The sequence below is a fragment of the Dermochelys coriacea genome, chromosome 1, assembly GCF_009764565.3.
Source record: "Dermochelys coriacea isolate rDerCor1 chromosome 1, rDerCor1.pri.v4, whole genome shotgun sequence".
NCBI lineage: Eukaryota > Metazoa > Chordata > Testudines > Dermochelyidae > Dermochelys > Dermochelys coriacea.
In genome coordinates, this window is record NC_050068.2 from 10750972 (window position 1) to 10776275 (window position 25304).

Genomic DNA, 25304 nt, shown 5'->3' on the forward strand with positions numbered 1-25304 from the left:
TTATGTAAATAAAAGATTTTTTTAAAAGACAGTTTAAGGTAAGTGTGGTGGGCTCCATGTTTGAAATTGTCACAAGATAGCTGTGGAGACAAATGTGTTGCCTCATAAAGCTTAATGACTGATTTTTCCATTAATCAGAATTGAGAATGTGCTTCATTAAGCTAATTAACTGAGCAGTTGCTTAACTGACAGTTACTAGACACAAATTCCCAGGTCCCTTGCTTTCCTTTAAATAAAAGCTTAAGAAAAAATAACCTGGCTCTCTTTAATCATCTTTATTAGAGAGATAATGAGCAGAAATGCTATTAAAAATCTTACCGGTCATTTTATGTCTGGGGCAGTGACTGTGGCGATTTCAAATAGCACTGCGCGCACACTGATGTTCAATAAATAATAGCTTAGTATGCTGTGCTGTGAAGGAGTAATGTTAAGGCTGGTCTTTTAAAAGAGGTTTCAAAGGAGATTAATTTCCAGGCACAAGGTTGTTGTGTTCATAGAGAAACTCTGTAAACTGCTTGAGAATTTGTGTATCTGCAGCTCTTAGCATTACCAGCAGGGAGTGCTCTTTTGCCAACTAATCTTTGAGAGGCTTGATGTTCATTGGTGGTTTTTTTCATTACCCAAAAAGCATTAGCTCCCCCTAGTGGGGCAACTGAATTACTGCAGGTTTTGCACTCTACTCTCTGTATCCATTGTACAGTAGAAAGAGGATCCTGATTTTTTTTCCCTTCCTTTGCTCAGGAGTAATTTGCAAAACACTTTGGAAGCTGGGGATGTGTAAGACTAATTTTATCCTACACTCCAGGTGCTTTGTAAGGAGGACATGTAATGGTGAAGAATTTAAGGGAACTAATTGAAGGATCTGAAATTTGAATTATTAAATATACTATCTAGTTATAATGCCTAATTGTAAATATTTTTTTTACAGCTTAGTGTGTCTTGAATAATAACATGGTAGCGCTAGCATCTAGTACAAGCAAAGACCTTTCAACAGAAGACTAGTGTTGAAGAAAAATAAGACTGTCTTCTTAATTATTTTTTTTTCCCCTCCTCCAGAGTTCTCAGTCTTCCACAATGAATCCTGTTTACAGCCCTGTTCAACCTGGGGCTCCCTATGGAAACCCTAAGAACATGGCTTACACAGGTAAGTTTAGTTTTAAGTAACTCTTGGAATTTGGCATTTTATGGTTAGAGCAGATTAAGATCAATTGGTAAATTTCTTTTTTTCCATTCCAGTTAGCTAATATAAAAAGGCATTCTGTGACGTGTTGTTATAGCAAAGTGCTCAGCACAATCCTAGATCTTTCTGTTTTCCTGGAGTTTCCATAAAAGGCTCAATTTTAAGTACCAGTTTATGCTTTGGAAGGCCACTTTCTTAACAGATAGACAGCTGGCATGTTCTTGCTTTCCTGTCTTTTCACACTATGTTTTCTCTACAGCTTTAGGCACAAAATCCTCCCCCCCCGCCCTCCTTAGATTTTCCTAATAATCTCCAGGAAACGAGCAATTCTCTGTTAAGGCTTTCAGAGATGATTTTAAGTGTCCAAAATGCCTATTTCAGAGTCTTTTATGGTGCACGTCCATTGTTGGAGCAGGCAGCTAGGAACAGACTATCGAGTTTGCAGTAGAAACAAATAGGGAGGAATAACATGTTGCTCTCCAAAAAAACTCTTTGCCGGTTCTGCAGTCAGTTTCATTCAGCAGGAGAAAATCTAAAATGCAGGCGGAGGAGATGATGCAGAACAAAGATGAAGGACAACATCACAAGGGAGAAGGCATGGGGAAGATGGATGATCCATCAGAGGGCTATCCTGGAGAGAGGAAGGAAGAGTCAATGTCCCAGCAGAAATTCAGAGAGATCACTGGGTCGGAGTGGGGGAAGGAAAAGAACTAGAGTCTAAAAATTCATTGTTTAATTTGTTTGCATGTCACTTTAGAACATTTATGGGAAATATTGGTCAATAAAAATTGACTTAGTTGATCTTAATTTCATTATTTTTTAGTGTAGCAGAGAAGCTAAAGGCACTCTGAACGGTTGTTTTTTTTGTGCTTACTATTCAATGAATAATTCAAAAACACTCATAGGAAGCGCTTTCCTGACCCTAAATTATTTATCTGAAATATTTGCACTGTATGATGGATATTTTAGACTGCTGCACCTCACGTCACTCCCAACGCCATAGAGAAATAAAGTTACTCATTCGGGTACATTTGCAAAAGCTTCAGCTAGGAGAAGAAACAAATAGTACAGATTTCTGAGAAGTGCTGCTGGGAAAGCCTTTTTTCTTTGGAAATTACAGAATCATGGTATTTTGAGCTCTAACAAATTTCCTTCTTGAATTAATTAAAATTAGTGTGGTGTTAATTTTGGCAAAATATTTATTTTCTTGTAATGCATCTTTCCTCTTGCAGATAAGTATAATCTGTCTTAACTTTCACTGCTGTGCAGATACTTTTAGAAAAAGAATGTTGATCCTTGGTTCTTGGCCTTGCTTTCTTTTAAAGTACATGTCAAGGTTCCTTCCCCACTCTGAACTCTAGGGTAGAAATGTGGGACAATGCACGAAAGACCCCCTAAGTTTATTCTTACCAGCTTAGGTTAAAAACTTTCTCAAGGAACAAACTTTGCCTTGTCCTTGAATCCTATGCTGCCACCACCAAGCGTGTTAAACAAAGAACAGGGAAAGAGCCCACTTGGAGACGTCTTTCCCCCAAAATATCCCCCCAAGCCCAATACCCCCTTTCCTGGGGAAGGCTTGATAAAAATCTTCACCAATTTGCATAGGTGAACACAGACCCAAACCCTTGGATCTTAAGAACAATGAAAAAGCAATTGGGATCTTAAAAGAAGAATTTTAATTAAAGAAAAAGTAAAAGAATCACCTCTGTAAAATCAGGATGGTAAATACCTTACAGGGTAATCAGATTCAAAACATAGAGAATCCCTCTAGGCAAAACCTTAATTTCCAAAAAGACACAAAGCCAGGAATATACATTCCATTCAGACAGCTTATTTATCAGCTATTTAAACAAAAGGAAATCTAACACATTTCTAGTGAGCTGTAGCTCACGAAAGCTTATGCTCTAATAAATTTGTTAGTCTCTAAGGTGCCACAAGTACTCCTTTTCTTTTTGCGAATACAGACTAACACGGCTGCTACTCTGAAACATTTCTAGCTAGATTACTTACTAACTTAACAGAACTTCTGAAGAGCATTCCTGACCTAGTCCTGGCAAAAGCATCAAATAGACAGATACATCACACAGATACAGACGGACAGACCCTTTGTTTCCGTCCCCCCGCCCCAGCTTTGAAAGTAACTTGTCTCCTCATTGGTCATTTTCATCAGGTGCCAGCGAGGTTACCTAGCTTCTTAACCCTTTCCAGGTGAAAGGGTTTTGCCTCTGGCAAGGAGGGATTTTATAATTCTGTATACAGAAAGGTGGTTACCCTTCTCTTTATATTTATGACAGCATAATAGAAATTAGGTTGACCCGATGACAAGAACAAAATATCAGGACACATGGTGGGGCAGCCACAGGCTTACCGCCCACCAGGACCAGCTCTAGGTTTTTTGCTGCCTCAAGCAAAAAAAAAAAAAAAAAAGCCAGAGTGCCAGCAAAGCAAAATATCGGGACAAACAACTAAATATTGGGACAGTCCTGATTTTGTCGGGACGTCTGGTCACCCTAATAGAAGTGTCCATATTAAAATTGACAGGAAGTAGTAAATTGGCCAGAATACATAGCAAATTTGATGAACCTATGCAACAGATATTCTTTCTCATCCTTTGAATGAATGTGATTCAGAGGCAATGTCAGGCATCTCTGTTACATCCCCTGCATCTCTATACCAAATCAATAAATTCTGACAGGGCAGTCTGTAGACTATCACACAAACGTCAAATTAGTTTTTGTGGACAGATTAAATTTTTGAAAAATGGAATTTTAATGGGAATACTTGTATAATGTTGACCTTGCTTGTAGGAGCCATTATAGAGGGAATAGGGTTATTAGAAGGTATTGAAGCAAGTCCTGTCACAAAAAAAAGTTAGCCTAAAATTCAGAATGAGAATTTCTGTGATAAATTGTTGACAATACAATTTTGTTTTGCAAATACTGTATTCTAGTCTGATACTCAGAAAGCAAAATATAAAATTAAAAAACCTTCGGTTTGAATTTGATTAAGTATCTTGGTCTTGTACAACACTGAGCATACAGTTGTGACTTAATAAATGATAATGAATGGTCTGAGGGAATAGCGAGAGGCAGTGTTATCTACTGGGCTGATTGTGGGAATAGGAGCCAGGAATTCCCAGATTCTAGCTGTGGCTCTACCGCTACTCACACTGTCATTTTTAATCTATCTCAGTTTCTCCATCTCAAAAATGTGGACAATACTTACTTACCTGACAGGGGCTGTGTAAGCACTGAGCAAATAGTATTTGTAACGTGCTTTGAAAAAAGTGTTATGTGAGTGAAAAGAATTATTGATGTCATTCATGCTCTGGAGTCCAAATTAGTGACATGATGTGCAATACTTACTAGAGCTGACATTTAAAACTCCATTGTTGTTTTAGGGATGACCAGGAGCTAGCTAATCTTATACTGAACAGCGACACTAATGTCTGGTTTGAAGCCCAGTTGGGACTGACCTAGTGAAGGGTCTGTTCTACCCCACATCACCTGTTGCACTATCCAGTAAAGATTCTGTAACACACTGGTCATTCTGGCTGACTATTCTCTAAGTAACTGAGCTTCTTTCTGAACTGATGAAAATGTTTCTTGGGTAGGACTAAAACTATCATCTTAGCATTATTGTATCCTGAACAAGGAGTCCAGATATGTTCATTATAATGGCTATGTAATTAGTAGCCAGGATACACTGTGCTAACATCGAGTTACTCTTTCAGTGGGCTTAACCTTTACTGCAGCCTGCACCCGTTTGGTTCTCAAAATAAGTTCTCGCACCCCTTATAAAAAATCAAAATATGTTCTCACACCTCTTATCAAAAATAGTTGAAGTAGGTCAGTTCTTTAAACCTAGATATATTTTTTGTTTGTATATTACACTAATCGTTAAAAATGTATAATAATAAATACTTAGGTTTGATGAAACAAAGTAGTTGTACTTACGTGCCTGTGCTTAATTTGTGTTTTCGATGATTTACCTTCTAAAAACATCTGGCATGTCTTGCACCCCCAGAAAGGGCAATCTTGCACCCCCATGGGGCACGTGCACCCCAGGTTAAGAACCACTGCTGTAGATGATGGAAGAAATATGGGATCCTCAAATTGATCTGTTCAGCTCTGCTAAAGACTAGTGTTTGTATCTGAGAGTGAGAGGGAAGAAGTGGTTATTTGAAAATAAAAATAAAATAGACTTGGATGTAGCCTGAGTTATTAATTAAGATGTTTACCAACAAGTATTCAATTGATTTTGCTAGGAGTCTATTTAAAAAGTCTTTATTTTACTGAAAAACATATCAAGGAACTCATTTAGCTTCATATTAATGCAAAGAAGCACTGTTCTTACATTGTGAACCTGTACTTTCTTGTTAACACAAAGTATATGGGCACCTTCAAAATTAAAGTGCCATATCTCCATTCCTTCGGATGCACTGCTGGATGTGTAGAGCCAAGATTATGTAATTATCTATTAAGTGTCTTCCTACGTTTATGCTTCCTTCTCTCTTATGTAGTGGGTAGGATGTTTTGACTCTTTCCAAGGTGTGAGATTTGCAGGGGCTGTGTTTCCATGGAGCAGAGCAAAGTGATCAACAATCAATGGAATTGTACATCAAGGGATAAGTCTTGATCACAAATATTCTCATTGACTTCAGTGGGGTACTCATATGGGTAAGGCAAAGCTGGGTGACTGCACAGCCAAGAGGTGGCCTGTGGGGTAATCTGTGGTGTAAGTAACAAGTAAAGGGCATTTCCCCATTTCTAGTCATGTTTGATCTCTTAAAAATCAATGGTTTCAGAGTAGCAGCCGTGTTAGTCTGTATTCGCAAAAAGAAAAGGAGTACTTGTGGCACATTAGAGACTAACAAATTTATTAGAGCATAAGCTTTCGTGAGCTACAGCTCACTTCATCGGATTTTTCCACCAAATGCATCCGATGAAGTGAGCTGTAGCTCACGAAAGCTTATGCTCTAATAAATTTGTTAGTCTCTAAGGTGCCACAAGTACTCCTTTTCTTTTTTTAAAAATCAATGTACGTGTCCTGTTAAATTTATGCTTGTTCTATAAGAGATACTGCAGCTCAAGGGATTTTTGGTCTCAGAGTTGAAACAGTAGTATACAGATTCTCCAGGAATGATAGTCTCATCAGTAATATCACCATTTTAAGAGTGACTACAGATTCTAGCAATGTTGGGGTGATTGAGCTCATAAATACACATTTATCTTTCTGCTTTAGAAAGCAACAGAGATTTCATGCTCTCTAGCAGACAGATGGTTTTGACAAAGCGTCCACTTGTCTCTCATTTTAATGCTTTCTATGTCTTTAAATCTCCACATTAATACACTTTTGATATAGATCTCCTAGCTCTGCTCTTAAACTGTCTGAAACTATCTAAACAGCCTACCTGGCATTTGACAAGGCAATATTTTTTAAATATGGAGATGCAAATTGTATAAAATTGGTAACTTGACCTTTGTGAAAGGAGAATTTCAGAGAGTTGTCTCTCTTCTAAATAAGTTATCCCTACACAACTGCATGCTGAATGCTTCAAATAGCAGCATTAAGAGAAAATTATCCTCTGTGTACCTTTTACATTCTAAAAAGTCCCACTGGTTGTGTCCAGTTGCTGTGAGGTTTTATTTTGTGTTATAATATAAAAACGAGTCACCTACTTTTGCCCTCAACACTGGATCCATTGCTCCTGGTGCTTTCCTAGTAGTTGTGACTGCACGGAATTTGCATCACACTGACTGGAAGCTGAAAATGGAACTTCAGGTGACTAAAAACACGTTTTGAAAAGGAAAAATAATAATGGTATTGTTAAAATTGATGTTCTGAAGGTTCCTCTTACACTAAGTAGTTCAGGGGTATTTATCATGTAATTGTAGATTTAGTTAATTTCTTCTCAAACCATGCGAATTCACCTGTTGTGTCTTTGTTTTCACTAGCAAAGTTAATGGTAAATGGATTTAAGAACTAAGCTTCCTCTTTAAGAGGGCTTTGAGCTAAATTGTAAAGAATTCAGGGAGCAAGGCAAATTTACACATCAGCTAATTAGGTAGTGAAATGACCTTCCTGTGTGCAGGGCAAAGACCCTAGCGAGGGCAGAAAACCTTGAATGGAAAATGGTGGTAAAATCAGACTTACAAAAGCTTAACAAGGTCCCTAAGAATGTAGATGAAAATAAAAAAGGAAGATGATTTATTTAGTTACAGTGTGAATTTGAGCATAGTTCACTGATGCAATATTTGAATCACACTAGAGCTTGGATTTTAAATTGGTTGTCCATGAGATAGAGTCAGAATGGAGTGTATCTTTATTTGGAAACAGAGATAGAAATATCTGGCATAAGTCATTCAAGGAAAGGGCTGTTGCCTTTGCCAGGCAATATTTCAAACCCTTTTCTGAATATGGATTCAGAGGACTTTTTCTTTTGGTTTCTTTTATGGCAGCCTAAGGGTAAATTGCAAGATAAAACAAAAAGGTGTTTTATCCTTTATTGCCTCTCTTTGATGTATAAAGTTTGCCTCAACCATCATCCAAAAAAAAAGAAAAGAAAAGAAACCATTTTGTTTGTTAGAAAAATATCCTGCCTGACAATGCCATTTCTTCATACTTAAACACTCCATTTGTCATAGCTTAACTAAGCAAGTTAATGGCAGTTACATTAATTATACTTGCATCCTTGCAAGCTGTTCTGGAGGATATTAAAGCAGAGAAACTAAATGTGCTTTCTCAGAAAAATTAAATTGGAGGAGTTTGAGGACATTTTTCAAGTTGCCTTGAAGATATTAAGTAAAGAATTATGAAACTGTTAGGTGTGGTGCAGGTGGTCTGAGGCTCCGGTCCTGCAATGGGCCTCTGTGTGGGCACAGGTTTCAGAGTAGCAGCCGTGTTAGTCTGTATTCGCAAAAAGAAAAGGAGTACTTGTGGCACCTTAGAGACTAACAAATTTATTAGAGCATAAGCTTTCGTGAGCTACAGCTCACTTCATCGGATGCATCCGATGAAGTGAGCTGTAGCTCACGAAAGCTTATGCTCTAATAAATTTGTTAGTCTCTAAGGTGCCACAAGTACTCCTTTTCTTTTTGTGTGGGCACAGGAGCTCATTACAGGTCTGGGGCCATAGACCTCTCTCTGTGTGTGATACTGTCACAGAGCTAACAGCTGCCTGGTTTAGGAAGAGGGTGTTTTCCATGAGAAATGTTTTGACTCTGGAGTCCTATTCATTTTGGTGGGATAGCATGTCAGCAGTCTCTTACAGCGATCACTTTGCAGGATTCAATTGATGGGTATTAATCTTGTAATTCTGATTGTGCAGTATAGTTTCCTTATTTTAAAATATCTAATATTATTCTATTCTAAAAAGTCTGTCTAAGCCATCTAAAATGTTGGTTAGCATAGGTGCAAGACAGATTGCTGCTGTGCAGGGAACTTCCAAGGTCTGTTGAAAACCCTTATTTGTTTCCCAGCTGAATAATTCAGGATTATTTCTGCATTCTTGTTTGAGGGGGACTCTTCCCCCCCATCCCCCACTTTTAAGGCAAACATCTACCATTGCTGTAATGCGAAGGTTTAAAAAAGTACGAGGCTTTATATTGACCAAGAAGATAGGACTTGAAAATACTACATATATGTAATAAGGCTGAGTTTAAATTGTGGAAGCAGTCTTAACTCATTTAATTCCAGCCCTACTTTTAGAGCTTTTGATTTTTCAAACTTAACATAGCATTTGCTTTTTCAACTTTTTTATTTTTTTCTTCTTCTTTTTTTAACACACATGGGCAGAAAATATAATAATTTAAATTATACAAATATTTATCCTTCCAAACATTAATAGCTTCACATTTCCACATGCATTTGCGTTTACATAAAACATTCCTTTCTAGCACTAGTGGATAAAATGGTAGATGGACTCCAAATAGAAGAAAAATCAGGTAATCAGAATGTTGGGATTTTAAGGTCTGTTATCTTGTGGCCTATTATTGCTTGAAATGAATGCGGTATGTCATTGAAAGGCCAGGTTCCCTAGATTTTCCACCAAGACATCTGTTTCTGTTTTCTTACTTTGGTGCTACTTTTGTGTTTAGTTCAGCACTGAATATTTTGTAACAAGTCCTAAAATCCTCCCCAGTTTAATTTTCATTTTCATATAAATCCAATATGGTGTCAATCCTGCCCTCACATGGATAATCTCACTCCCCTGTGTAGCACTATTAACTTCAGTGGGAATACTCACATGACTGATGGTTCCAGGAACCTGTTGACTGTTGGCATGGAAGAGTCTTCAATCATACGGGTAGTGTTTTTAACATAGGATTTAAACTACTAGAATCACAGAAATGTAAGGCTGAAAGGAACCGTGCAAGGTCAAGTCCAGCTCCATGTGCTGAGGAAGGACCAAGTAAACCTAGACCATCTCTGACAGGTATTTCTCCAGCCTATTCTTATAAACCTCCAATGATGGGGATTGCACAGCTTTCCTTGGAAGTTTATTCCAGAATTTAACTACCCTTATTGTTAGAAAGTTTTTTTCTAATATCTAACCTAAATCTCGTTTGCTGAAGATTAAGCCCATTACTTCTTGTCCTACCTTCAGTAGACATGGAGACCAGTTGATCACTGTACAGTAACTCCCCACTTAATGTCCTCTCGCTTAATGTTGTTTCGATCTTATGTCCCTGTTCCATTCAGAACATGCTCTTTTAAAGTTGTGCAGTGATCCCCTATAATGTTGTTTGGCTGCCTGCTTTATCCATGGCTGGCAGCCCCCCTACCCGCTTCCCCCCCGCCTGCTGGCGGACCCCACAGATCAGCACCTTCCCCCTGCTCCTCCTGCCCACTACAATCGGCTGTTTTGCGGTGTTCAGGAGGCTGGGGAAAGGAGTGAGGATGCGGCGCGCAGCCTCCCCCATCCCTCCCCGCCTCCTGAACGCTGCAAACCACCTGATTGCTGTGGGCATGAGGCGGGGGAGGCTGCATGCTGGGTCCTCACTCCTCCCCCCAGCCTCCTGAACGCTGCAAGACAGCTGATTGCCTCAGGCAGGGAGCAGGGGGAAGATGCAGATGTGCAGGGTCTGCTGGTGGGGAGGTGCATGGGGGGCTGCCAGCCTGTTTAATACCTGTATTAAATTGCTTGTTTAAAATTGTTTAAAATGTATATAATGCCTTTTGTCTGGCAAAAAAAATTTCCCTGGAACCTATCCCCCCCTATTTATCTTAATACTTATGGGGAGATTGGATTCACTTAACGTCGTTTCTCTTAAAGTCACATTTTTCAGGAACATAACTACAACATTAAGTGAGGAGGTTTCAGAGTAGCAGCCGTGTTAGTCTGTATTCGCAAAAAGAAAAGGAGTACTTGTGGCACCTTAGAGACTAACAAATTTATTAGAGCATAAGCTTTCGTGAGCTACAGCTCACTTCATCGGATGCATTTGGTGGAAAAAAAAACAAAAAAACAAACCATTCATTCCACTGAATGCATCCGATGAAGTGAGCTGTAGCTCATGAAACCTTATGCTCAAATAAATTTGTTAGTCTCTAAGGTGCCACAAGTACTTCTTTTCTTTTTGTACTCTTTATAACAGCCTTTAACATATTTGAAAATTGTCCCCCCTCAGTTGTCTTTTCTCAAGACTAAACATGCCCAGTTTTTTAAATTTTCTTCATAGGTTCGGTTTTCTAAACCTTTTACTATTTTTGTTGCTCTCCTCTGGAGTCTCTCCAATATATCCACATCTTTCCTAAAGTGGGGAATCCAAAACTGGGCACAAGCCTCCAGCTGAGTCCTCCCCAGTGCGAAATAGCATGTGTCAATTACCTCCCATGTCGTACATATGTTCACCTGTTAATACACCCCAGAATTATATCTGTCTTTTTTTCAACTATGTGACATTGTTGTCATTATATTCAATTTGAGATCCATTATAACTCCAGATCCTTATCAATAGTACTAGCATTTAGTCAATTATTCCCCATTTTGTGTTTGTGCATTTGATTTTTCCTTCCTAAGCGCTTGTCTACCCTACCGCGCGGGGTTGATCTAAGATACGCAACTTCAGCTACATGAATAGTGTAGCTGAAGTTGACGTACTTAGATCTACTTACCGGGGTGTCTTCACTGCGGTAAGTCAACAGCTGACGCTCTCCCATCGTCTCTGCTTATGCTTCTCGTTCTGGTGGAGTACCGGAGTCGATGGGAGAGCACTCAGCGGTTGATTTATCGCGTCTATACTAGACACAATAAATCAACCCCCACTGGATTGATTGCTGCCCACCGATCTGGTGGGTAGTATAGACAAGTCCTAAGAGTAGTACTTCTCTTTATTGAATTTCATCTTGCTGATTTCGGATTAATTCTCTAATTTGTCAGGGTTGTTTTGAATTCTAATCCTTTCCTCAAAAGTACTAGCAACCTTTCCCGGGTTGCTGTCATCCATACATTTTATAAGCATACTTTTCATTGCATTGTCCAAATCATTAATGAAAATATTGAATATTACCAGACATAGGACTGATCCCTATTCAACCCTATTAGATACACTCTCCCAGTTTGACAGTAAACCATTAATAACTACTCTTTGAGTACAATCTTTAAACCAATATTGTACCCTATTTTGTACATATTTCCCTAGTTTGCTTATGAGAATGTCATTTAGGGCTGTGACAAAAGCCGCACTAAAATCAAAATATATCATGTATAATGCTTCCCCTATCCACTAGACTAGTAACCTTGTCAAAGAAGGAAATTAAGTTGGCTTGGCATGGTTTGTTCTTGACAAATCTATTCTGGCCATTCCTTATAACACTTAGAATTTCAGATGGAAGTTGTTCAGAGTAGCTGTGCCAGTACTAATCAAAGTGCCGGGTAAGTCAATTTTTGCTAAGACACACTTTTCTTTGAGAGGTTTCAGAGTAGCAGCCGTGTTAGTCTGTATTCGCAAAAAGAAAAGGAGTACTTGTGGCACCTTAGAGACTAACAAATTTATTAGAGCATAAGCTTTCGTGAGCTACAGCTCACTTCATTGGATGCACTCTGTTTTTTCCACCAAATACATCCGATGAAGTGAGCTGTAGCTCACGAAAGCTTATGCTCTAATAAATTTGTTAGTCTCTTAGGTGCCACAAGTCCTCCTTTTTTTTTTTTTTACTTTATGTGATTTTAAGTTTTAGGGTGTGTGCCATTCTTGAGACAAATAAATTAGCTTGATGGAGTGGAATCACTAGTAGAGGATCAATGTACATTGTAGGTTTCAGAGTAGCAGCCGTGTTAGTCTGTATCCGCAAAAAGAAAAGGAGGACTTGTGGAACCTTAGAGACTAACAAATTTATTTGAGCATAAGCTTTTGTGAGCTACAGCTCGATGCATTCAGTGGAAAATACAGTGGGGAGATTTATATACACAGAACAATGGGTGTTATCATACACACTGTAACGAGAGTGATCAGGTAAGGTGAGTTATTACCAGCAGGAGAGCGGGGAAGGAGGGAAAACCTTTTGTAGTGATAATCAAGGTGGGCCATTTCCAGCAGTTGACAAGAACGTCTGAGGAACAGTGGTTTGTTTGACTTCAGGCCTAGAAACTGTAGAAAAGTCTATTATAAATTGCCTTATAATCTCCTTCCCTTGTCAGAAAATGATGAAATTACATTTATAATGTGCTGTGATTAATGAAACTTTGCTAGAATGATTTGATGATTTTTATCGTAGTTGTAGTTATAATTACGAAATAATGTTACGGCAGCGTGCAGAGGCCCTAAGTTGTGAAGTTGGTCAATAATTATCTGGGGGAATTTATGTATTATACTGGAATAGTGCATGACATCCCCTGGTGGGCTGCCACAGCCCTACAGTCATGTCCCTTCTCAGTAAAGAGTTTTTCTTTAGCAAGTGGTAGAGGATTGTGCTTTTGGTGCTGAAGAGCCTGCGTTTGATCCTGGCTAAGAGACCTGTGGCTATATGTACATGTGCCCACAGTCCATTACACTGAGGCAAAATATTTGGGTTTTTATTTCTTTTTCTGTAACTGCCCTCAACTTTTATTTGGAAGGAGTTTTTTAAATTGTAAGAGGAGCTAAACAAGGGCTGCTTTTCCGGTTTCCCACTATTCTCCGAGTAGGCAACCCACTGACTAGCATTGGTATAATGTATGTTCTTCTGTGTTCCTGCACTGCCCATGCAATCCTAATTCCTTTGTATCCTTCTGCCACATTCTTTTTGTACCATCTAACATGCTGCTTCCTACAGTTAGATCCCTGTTCCCAGTGTAGCATGCATCCGTACTCTCAAACGCCTCTTCAAAATTTACTACTTCATGCATTCTACTAGTCCTAATCCTCCACCTGCAGAAGTGCTAGCATCTCTCTCTCTCTGTCTCACACTCACACCCCTACCTCTCTCTCACACACACATCCTTCACAGTTATGAGATTATTCCATTTCCTGGTCACCTAGTGCTTTGTCTGTGGGTTATCATTTGTTTTACTTTTAAAATTATAAAATCTTTAATGCAGACACCATATCTTCTGCATGTGCAATACTCTTCTGCTTGCTGGTTAGTTGTTATGGGAAGATAATTGGACATTTGAGACAATACAGGAAAGAGACTATTCATTGTATGTCTTTGGATTTTTATAATAATAATGAAGCTACCTTCCTAGTGCTCTGGATGCTTCTGATACAAATTTATATCTCTGTCTATATCTACATAATATTTCTCTCGCTCTCTCTCACCCCCCCCAAACAAAAAATCCCTCCCCACTACCTCCTTTCTCAATCACTGTGAACAACACCACCATTCTGCCTGTCACTCAGGCCCATAACATGGGCAGCACCTTTGACTCAGACCTCTCTCTGCATCCTCACATCCAGGCTATGTCTAAGTCTTGCAAATTCTTTCTGGCCAACATCTCTAAGACACAGCCTTTTCTGTATATCCACATGGCTAAAACTCTTGTCCAGGCTCTCATCATCTCACATCTCAAATGCTGCACCATTCTTTTCACTGGCCTTGACAATTGCAGTCCCACCCTGCTCATATCCATTCCGGATGCTGCTGAAAGGTCATTCTCCCTGCCTGTTGCTTTGAACATGTCACCCCTCTCTGTGCATCCCTTCACTGGTTCTCTTTTCTTTATCAAATGAAATATAAGCTACTTGTCTTCACTTGCAAGGCCCTTCATGTCATATCCCCACTCTAGCTATCGTCTCTCATTCACTATCAGTGTTGACTCCTGCCGCCGATTGGCCCATGATGCCAACCTCTATCACCTATTTGTTCAATTTTCAAACAAGCCCTTTTGTGCTTTCTCCCATACTGTCTCTTTGTTCTGTGTCTATGCAGTTCCTACTACAGTGGGACTTTCATCCATGAATAGGGCTCTGAGATACTACAATAATACAAATAATAAATAACAGTGATAACCCAGCCCTTTAAAAAACATACAAGCACCAAGTTCACCTCTCCTGCTCAGATCTCTAACCCGCAACAGCCTACACAAATAAATACACTTCACAGTATGCTCTGAAGGCCATCAGCTCATAGCTGTTTTGGACCAGCTTGGTTCAGAACTGAGGGTACCTCAATGGGAAAGCGCTCAACGGCCAGCACCCCCCGCCTTAAATTGAGGAGGGATGCAGCTTGAGTGCCTCCTGTGAGCCAAGCTGTGGCAGCATGATAAAAAAGAGAGGCAGACTCGCAATTAGGAAGTTCCCAAGTCACTTAGGATTTATAGGTCAAAACCAGCATCTTAAATTCCATCTGGGAACCAACAGGCAGCTAGTGCAGATCACAGAGCACAGGTGTGAGGTGATGCTATCAGGAAAGCACCACTTAATAAGCAGGCTGCTGCATTCTGTACCAGTTTATTGACTGGCTGCCTTCTGCTGCCCAGAGAGATTGCTTTAACATTTTGCGTGTTTGTCTTTCATTCCAACCTTACAAAATGATGCGTTAGATTAAGTTGTTTATGACTTTTGCTAAGATTTCAAAAAGGAACAGATGATAAAAGGGGGCAGTTCCTGCTGCATGGTAAACTTCTGTCCCTTCCTTCCTTTCTCCAATAACTTTGTTGTTATGACAGATTTGAGCAAAGAGAGTAGCATTGGAAAAATAGATTTTTTTTTCATGTTTACAGTTCACATCTAATCTGGTGGCAAAATGCAATATATTCCACAGCTGCTTTTACTAAAGAAATTTGATATTTCTTCAGCAGTTTGAAACATAAAACCTTGAGAAAAAAAATCTTCTTTAATATTCTTGTATGTAGAAGACCATAATGCCTCCATTGCTCCTGGGGGAATGCGGTGCCGTTGCATGCACGTAGTATTCCTGTCCCCCACAGATTTCTTTGCTTCCCTGCAGAAGAATAACTTCTGATGGGGAAGCAAAGGAAAGCCGCAAGAGCAGTTATGTGCCCCTCCCCAGCAGTGCAGGCTTGTCATTTCAGGCACCCAGAGCAGCCAGTGGGGAGAGAGACCACTGGGGGGGCGGGGGAAGAGGCGAGGCTGGGGAATCCCCGACCCGTGGCTCTTATCCTATGCTGGGCTCAGCTACTAGTCCCAGCTGGGGACAGGAAAGGATGGGACTTCCTCTTCCCCTGCAAGGAACAGCCAGGGCAGGGTCAGACCCAACACCAGAAACCTCCCCTGCTTGCAGGAAGCTCTGCCCCCCCCACCGCTTTCTGCCCTCATCGCTCCTCAGCCTCAGGGGGAGAGGTCACTGTACAGGGAGCTGCTCCCCCATCCGCCTAACCCCCAGGCACCCGGACTCCCTATATCCGGATCCCCCACACCCAGACTACTCCCTGCTGAGTCCCTCCCCCTGCATCTGGGCCACCACCTCTGCACTGAAGCCATCCCACACTCAAACCCCTACCCTGATTAGCCCCACCTCCTCTACACCTGGACCACCCAGACTAGCCCTCTACACCCGGATCCCAACCCCACTGAGCTCCAACCAACTGCACATGGATGCCCACCCTTCCAAGCCCCACTCCCCCAGCACCCACCCCAACACAAAATCTTAGCTCTGCTACTGCAAACGATGCATATTACATCATTATAAATCCAAAAATGATCCATAATAAATGATCATTATAAATCCACACTCTAGCAGATTACTTTCCAGCACCTCAAAACCAGTGAGTTCATCACCACATATAGATCACCACTTAGACAGAGAAGCTGGCAGACAAATAAAATTGCAAACCAAAATGAGCCTAGCCTTTGCAAACAGTTTAAGGGTGAAATGGACACAGGGAGTAATCCTGAGGGAATTCTGCGCCAAAAGAATAAAAAATTCTATGCACAATACTTTAAAATTCTGCAAAATTCTGCATATTTCATTTGTCAATAAATAAATGTGGAGGCTCCAGCATGGCAGTGGGAGCACAGGCCCCTGGTTGTACAGAGGTGGGAGATCATTCTGCATCCCCCCACCCCTCATGGGACATGGACTCGGTGGTGAGGCTGCACCCGACCCTGACACAGCACAAGGGCCTGGTGGGTGGGTGAACCAGTATGCAAACTAATATTCAAATTATCTTTTATATTCAGTTAGAAACAAAACGAGTGAATTTCATACACTTTGATGGTTCCAAAAACTTGGAGATCTTTCAAATGGACTCCACAAAGGGTTAAAAGAAAAGGAGTACTTGTGGCACCTTAGAGACTAACAAATTTATTAGAGCATAAGCTTTCGTGAGCTACAGCTCACTTCATCGGATGCATTTGGTGGAAAAAACAGAGGAGAGATTTATATACACACACACAGAGAACATGAAACAATGGGTTTATCATACACACTGTAAGGAGAGTGATCACTTAAGATAAGGTTTCAGAGTAGCAGCCGTGTTAGTCTGTATTCGCAAAAAGAAAAGGAGTACTTGTGGCACCTTAAAGACTAACAAATTTATTAGAGCATAAGCTTTCGTGAGCTACAGCTCACTTCCGATGCATCCGATGAAGTGAGCTGTAGCTCACGAAAGCTTATGCTCTAATAAATTTGTTAGTCTTTAAGGTGCCACAAGTACTCCTTTTCTTTTCACTTAAGATAAGCCATCACCAACAGCAGGGGGGGGAAGGAGGAAAACCTTTCATGGTGACAAGCAGGTAGGCTAATTCCAGCACTTCAATCTCTCTGGTCACTCGATCACAGACCTAAGAGTGGCTATACTTCAACAAAAAAGCTTCAAAAACAGACTCCAACGAGAGACTGCTGAATTGGAATTAATTTGCAAACTGGATACAATTAACTTAGGCTTGAATAGAGACTGGGAATGGATGAGTCATTACACAAAGTAAAACTATTTCCCCATGGTATTTCTCCCTCCCACCCCACCCCCCACTGTTCCTCTGATATTCTTGTTAACTGCTGGAATTAGCCTACCTGCTTGTCACCATGAAAGGTTTTCCTCCTTCCCCCCCCTGCTGTTGGTGATGGCTTATCTTAAGTGATCACTCTCCTTACAGTGTGTATGATAAACCCATTGTTTCATGTTCTCTGTGTGTGTGTATATAAATCTCTCCTCTGTTTTTTCCACCAAATGCATCCGATGAAGTGAGCTGTAGCTCACGAAAGCTTATGCTCTAATAAATTTGTTAGTCTCTAAGGTGCCACAAGTACTCCTTTTCTTTTTGCGAATACAGACTAACACGGCTGCTACTCTGAAACAAAGGGTTAAGGATCCTTGTGAGCTGATCCTTTTATAGCATCATGGGTCATGCTGTCAAGCTACAAAAGTTCCAGTCAGAAACAAAAGTCACAAGTACACCACAGCTTAAATGTTTGTAGAGAAAGCCCTATCTTTATGAAAGAGAGTTTAATTGTTAGAGAAAAAAGTGGAATCAAAACATTTTATCCCAATCAAAATTAACTTTCTTACAGAGATTTGTAAAAACTTTAAACTGAAAAGCTAGAAATGTGATGTTTAAAAATGCAATATTTTCCACATGGGAACTGTGGAAGATACCTCTAAAGATCCAGCTAGTCCAGGGAATGGAGAGATGTAGTGGATACACCTATGGGTCACTGGCCTGCCCAACCAGTAAGAAAATCAAGCTTGTCCACAAAGAGATCTCCAAGAGACTAAGGAAGATAAGCAGTCCTTGTTGGTGATTCTGTACTAGGAGAATCTAAAGAACATTCTGCAAGGGACAGGCAGAGAGGCAGATGGATGTGTCTTCCCAGAGTCAAGACATGAGGTATCACTCTAAGATTGGATAGGCCTCTGAAGTCAATGGGCCAGGTGATGGTTAATATTGGACCTAATGACAAGGCATCTCAGGATATCTTGCAAATAACAGATGACTGTAGGGTGATCTTCTGGGAGATGCTTCCTGTTCCACAAGCTTAGGAAGACAAAAAAATCTGGAAAAGAATCAGTGGCTAGGTAAGTTGTGTAAGGTAGAGGATTTTGGTTTTGTGGAACATTGGTCCACTTTTTATGGGGATGGGGTCTGTCTATTGAGCCTCCAGCTCAATAGAAGGGGAACCAATCTCCTTGGGAACAACTGGCTAGAATAGTCAGAATGGCATTAAACTAAAAAACAAAGAGAGTAAAAAGAGGGAAGAAATGAACATTCACTTAGCACAAAATTGAGATGCTGAGAACATAATAATCAAGAAACAAAAGGACATGAAGAGAAGAAATTCGTTAATGGCCTGTACTCCAAAGCTAGGAGCCTGGGTAACAAACAAGGAGACTTGGAATTTTATGAGCATAAATTGGATCCAGTTGGTATTACTGAAGCCTGGAGGGGTGATTCACACTATTGGAATGTTAAAATCAGTGGTTACAGGAAGGATCAAGTGAGCAAAAGGGGAGCAGGAGTGGCATTCTATGTCAAAAATGGCATTACCTGTTTAGCGTCACTGACAACTCTGGAGAAAATGATCTTGAATGCTTAGGGATCAGTGTCCTAACAGATAAAGCACAAGATGGGATATTAGTTGGTGTCTGCAAAAGACCTCCAAATCACACTAGGGAACAGGATGACCCTTACATACCTATCTATAATATTGGGGGTTGGGGGAAGCTGCATGACCATGGGAAGCTTCAATTTGAGTGATATGCTCTAGGTCTCATGCTGCCAGAAGTAACACATCAATATAATTTCTAAATATTATGGATGACAATTTCCTCACTCAAAATGGGTTGCACCCAACATGGGGGAATTCTATATTAGACCTTGCCTTGACATACACACAGAGGAATTTATCACAGAACTCAGTTAGCAGTAGGTGAAGTACAGGTAATCATGAGTTAATCACATTTGAAATGTGCAAATGGAATAAAGACCAAACCAAAAGTGTGTGTGTGTGTGTGTGTATATATATATATATATATATATATATATATATATATACACACTTGGTGTTTTAAAATGGTCAATATCACAAAGCTAAAAACAATTACAAACCAAATCAGCTAGGATGAAGTATCAGGAATCAGGGTCTGCAGCAGAGCCAGTTTGTAGGCAGATGGCCTGTAGTAAGCTGGCTGATTGGCTACATCACCCATTTGGTTGAAAGAGTCAGCAACCGTCTCTTAAGTCCAGAAGCTGCTCATATCATTCATCCATGGCTGCGATAGCTCCTGTGCCTACTTGTTCCCAGCTCTTCCCTGCAATAGCTCCCAGCGCCTGCCTTTTTCCAGTCCTGCTCCTCCCTTTTTCCAGGTTGGTTCCAGTCCTGCTCCTGTCTTGGCCCCAGTCTTGCCTCATTTCAGGTAACGTAGTCCTGACTCTTGGCTCCAATTCCTGACTTCTGGCTCCAGTTCTGATCCTTGTCTCTGGTGCCTGGCCTCTGACTCCTGCTTCAATTCCTGACTCTAACCGCACTAGGCATGACTGCTGCTCTAACCATTGGGAATGAACACTCAACTCCCAGTTACTGCCAGGAAAAATTTAATCAGAAAAATGTGAATGATGATTGGGAATTGTTTAAGATGTTGCTCGAGGTCTAAAAAGCCACAATCAAAGAGGGGAAGTGAAGCCAGTGTTAAATAAGTATAACAACTCAGTCTATAACAAATGGAAGAAGGGAGAAGTTGATAGCAGTGAATGTAAATTAGAAGTTAGCAATTTTAGCAAATCAATAAGGGATGCAAAGGGACATGAGGAGAAATCTATGATCAACAGCATTAAGGCCAGTATGGAGTTTTCTGAACATATTAGGCAGAGAAAGAATACTAGGGTAAATAATGAGAGGACAGGTCACTGATTCAGCATGATCTGGATCGCTTGGTAAACTGGGTGCAAGCAAACAATAGGAGTTTCAATATGGCTAAATGTAAATGTATGCATCTAGGAACAAAGAATCTAGGCCATACTTGCAGGATGGGGGACTCTATCCCAGGAAGTAGTGACTCTGAAAAAGATTTTGGTGGTCATGGTAGGTAATAGGCTGAATGCGATCTCCCAGTGAGATGCTCTGGCTAAATGGGCTAATGCGATCCTTGGATATATAAACAGAGCAATCTCAAGTAGAAGTCAAAAGGTTATTTTATCTCTATTTGGCGCCGGTGTGACTGCTGCTGGAATAGTATGTCCAGTTGTGGTGTCCACAGTTCAGGAAGGATTTTGGCAAATTGGAGAGGGTTCAGCAAAGAGCCACAAGAATGATTAAAGGATTGGAAAATGTGCCTAATAGTGACAAACTCAAAAGGTAAAGGGGTGACTGGATTACAATCTAGAGGTATCTACATGGGGAACAAATATTTGATAATGAGCTCTTCAATCCAGAAGACAATGGTTGGAAGTTAAAACTAGACTAAATGAGACTAGAAATAAGGTGTAAATTTTGAACAGTGAGGGTAATTAACCATTGGAACAGTTTACTAAGGGTCATAGTGGATTCTCCATCACTGACCATTTTCAAATCAAGATTGAATGTTTTTGAGAGAGATGATCTAGTTCAAAAGCAATTATTTTGGGGGAGTTCTATGGCCTGGGGTATTCAGAAGGTCAGACTACTTGATTACAATGTTCTCTTTGCCCAGGGAATCTCTGAATGAATTCTGCTGCTTTCACTTGGGGGCCAGTTCAGGAAAACACTGAATGTTTATTAATGTGAATGGAACATTTGCTTAAGTGCTGAGCTGAATCTGATCCTTGAACACCTATATGCATAATTGTATGCTCTCTCCAGAATTTGATATATTCTTACTCCAGGATCTGCTCTAGTATTTGCAGCGCTCCCCCGGATGGTGTATGGGTCACTTCTATGATAGTTCTCCATGTTCATGTGTCTTAGAATGGATGATGTGTTTCTGGTTTAGGTCATTTAATGCATGTTAATGGAGGAAGTTTTCTCACTTTTCTTAAGATGAAACCAGAATGATTTTGTTTTGACATAGTGGTTGTCAGAGGGAATTGGCTTGTTCAGCTCTGCAGCCACTGGACTCAAGATTTGTTGGCAGCACAATAGGTACATGGTGTCTACTTGTATTTTATCCTGTTCTAAATAGTTTGTATTGCTGTTGAACTCGCCTGATTTATCCTCTCAGCTTTTTTAGGGCTGTCAAGCAATTAAAATTAATCGCGATTAATTGTGTGATAAAAAATTAATTGTGATTAATCGCGCTGTTAAACAATAATAGAATACCATTTATTTAAATATTTCTGGATGTTTTCTACATTTTCAAATTGATTTCAATTACAACACAGAATATAAGATATACAGTGCTCACTTTATATTTTTTTTATTACAAATATTTGCATGGTAGAAAACAAAAGAAATAGTATTTTTCCATTCACCTCATACAAGTACTGTAGTGCAATCTCTTATCATGAAAGTTGAACTTACAAATGTAGAATTATGTTAAAAAACAAACACCTACATGCAAAAGTAAAACAATGTAAAACTTAAGAGCCTGCAAGTCACTCCATCCTCTCCTATTTCTTGTTCAGCCAATTGCTCAGACAAACAAGTTTGTTTTCATATGCAGAAGATAATGCTGCTTGCTTCTTGTTTACAATGTCACCTGAACGTGAGAACAGGCATTTGCATGGCACTGTTGTAGCCAGCATCGCAAGATATTTACATGCCAGATATGCTAAAGATTCATATGTCCTTTCATGCTTCAGCCACCATTCTAGAGGACATGCATCCATGCTGATGACAGGTTCTGCTTGATAATGATCCAAAGCAGTGCGGACTGACACCTGTTCATTTTCATCAACTGAGTCAGATGCCACCAACAGAAGGTTGAATTTCTGTTTTAGTGGTTTGGGTTCTGTAGTTTCTGCATCAGAGTGTTGCTCTTTTAAAACTTCTGAAAGCACAGTCCACACCTCATCCCTCTCAGATTTTGGAAGGCACTTCAGATTTTTAAACCTTGGGTCGAGTGCTGTAGTTATCTTTAGAAATTTCATATTAGTATCTTCTTTGCATTTTCTCAAATTTGCAGTGAAAGTGTTCTTAAAATGAACAACATGTGCTGGGTCATCATCCGAGACTGCTGTAACATGAAATATATTCAGAATATGGGTAAAACAGAGCTGGAGATGTACAGTTCCCCTCCAAGGAATTCAGTCACAAATTTAGTTAACGCATTTTTTTAACGAGCATCATCAGCATGGAAGCATGTCCTTTGGAACGATGGCTGAAGTGGCATATGTATCTTTAGCACATCTGGCACGTAAATATCTTGTGATGCCAGCTATAACAGTGCCATGCGATGAAAACCTGTTCTCGCTTTCAGGTGACACTAATTAAGAAGTGGGCAGCATTATCTCCTGTAAATGTAAACAGACTTGTTTCTCTCTTGTTTAGCGATTGGCTGAACAAGAAGTAGGACTGAGTGGACTTGTAGGCTCTAAAGGTTTGCATTTTGTGTTTTTGAGTGCAGTTATGTAACAAAAAACTGCTACATTTGTAAGTTGCACTTTCATGATAAAGAAATTGCACTACAGTATTTGTATGAGGTGAATGGAAAAATACTATTTCTTTTGTTTATCATTTTTATAGTGCAAATATTTGTAATAAAAAAGAATATAAAGTGAGCACTGTACACTTTGTATTCTGTGTTGTAATTGAAATCCATATATTTGAAAAGGTAGAAAAACCATCCAAAAATATTTAATAAATTTCAGTTGGTATTCATAGAAGGCTCAAAATGTTCTCTGATAGAATTTTATTGTCAGTTTTACAGGACGAAGGTAGTTGTAATTTTGGGTGTGGACTATTTTTTCTTATTAAATCTAATTCTTTTTAATTATTCCTAGGGATTTATGTCAGGAAGGCCAATTCTTTGGTTTTACAGATTAGTGCCTTGGCCTAGAAGGTTTTAAGATCTTTTGGATTTGCTCTATGTGAGAACATAAGTTGTGATGGGGGCAGACCAGGTGCCAGCTGAGATCAAGATCCCCATGCCTCAATTGAACACTGACAGATACCTAGCTGGAATCAGTCTCTCACCTGCATGTTACTATTGTTAAAATAGGTATTAGAATTATAAGAATGTGTTTAGACTTTATTGAATGCCTGTGAATTGCTGCCTGCATTAATCTAGTTTATAACATCTGTATCCCAGACTCTAAGGTATTGGTTGAGCATTTGGATTGCATTTGAATTCGCAACCAGTTTGGCGTTTGTGCCCTGAAGTCTGACCTCAGGTTGGCACTTCTGCTCTTGAGCCCTTGCATGACAGTCTGACAAATATAGGCCTCATATTTCAGTCATTCCTTCGATGTTTGGGGAAGTTCTGAGGTACAGTGGGCAAATCACTTTGGTAGATGCTAAAAAGGATCGGACTGAAGTATTCGCCTCTCTCTCTGTGTTAGCTCATTGGCACCTGAGTGCATATTTCTCTTCTCCCCTGTTTGATAAATACTGTATCTGTATTTAATTAGGTGATACATTTCCCCATCAGTCTGGGTAGTAATTTTAAACTGAGTCCAGAGTGCCAAAGTGAATCCAATGCCATTTTAATTTATGAAGTAGATACAATGAATATTTTCCCTTTGGCACTTTTTGCATGTTTGTTAATTGACATCTATAGAGCAGGCATGCGACCCATAGCTTGGTGACTGGGAAGGAAGGTAGCTTGTTGCTGGGATAAGTACATCATTTCTGTGTGAATTATGCTACGGAACAATTCACTGTCTTCCACAGTGTTGGAAGCTCCCTGAGTTTAGGGTGCATGGTCAACTGCTCACTAATGGCTAATTAAGTGTCTTTGTTCATAGTTAATCTACTCATATAGCTGCCTGAGCTCCGTGGCACATTGAGCCTATGGAAATCAGATGTCATGTTTTTTGGTTATTGGAGATTAGATTTACTTCCTAGAATGATTGTGCACAATGCAAGTTAGTTACACTCACTGTGTTTGACACCTGTGTTATTTTAACAATTCTCCTGCAATGACACCACTGTTGGATGATGTGCACAGAGTCTTACATAGAGCTGGTAGAGATGAACATGTATATGTAGAGATGAAATGGGTCTGTTTCTCCTCTTGATACATATGACAAGTTTGTGTGTATAATAAACCTGTACATCAAGACAATAGACCTCTGTATTTCTGTAATATTAAAAGTGGGTGAATGAGTTAGTAATTTGTCCGTTTAAAGAGGTTTCCTACACAAAATGCATATGTAAATAATGTTTGCAGTGTTGCTGAAGAAGACCACACACCTCAATTCACACAGGAACGTAAGGGAACCATCAAATCCTTCCCCAAACAGCTCTGAGTAACTCTACAACCTCATCCCTCTATGAACAAGAAGTGGATACAATTGATGTTATTTTTAAAAAAAAAATCAGGTTTTTTTTCTTTGAAAAAATAAACCTGTTTAAAATGAAATATGAATTTAATACAAAATATGTTAAGGTTAAATTTATGATCTCTTAAAACATTTAAATAATAAATAAACTGAAATCTCTGAGCCTCTATTTAAAAACTATGAGTTAAAGGTTGCATTTATGTGGCCATATCTACACACAAACTTATGTCTACTCAAGTTATGACAGCTATCACAGTTAGTACATTGCTTGTGTGTGTGCATACTTGGCTCCTTGTGTCGGCGGTGCGCATTCGCACTAGGAGTGCTTGTGTTGATGCAGAGTGTGATGCGCCAGGGATCGGTATCCCACTGTGCAACTTGCCACT

The 25304-nt window shown here is 39.8% G+C and overlaps 1 protein-coding gene across 14 annotated transcripts in view; it reads left to right on the top strand.

Moving 5' to 3' along the window:
* FAM168A (family with sequence similarity 168 member A) overlaps window positions 1–25304 on the top strand; it is a 362823-nt gene that overhangs the window by 144334 nt on the left and 193185 nt on the right. For 13 of the 14 annotated variants that reach the window (XM_038386531.2, XM_038386450.2, XM_038386496.2 and 10 more), the window contains one exon: window positions 1057–1144. In XM_038386531.2, coding sequence (XP_038242459.2) covers window positions 1057–1144 — 88 coding nt within the window. Of the gene's footprint in view, window positions 1–1053; window positions 1145–25304 lie in introns of all 14 variants that reach the window. The other variant, XM_043504041.1, reaches the window with a different exon arrangement.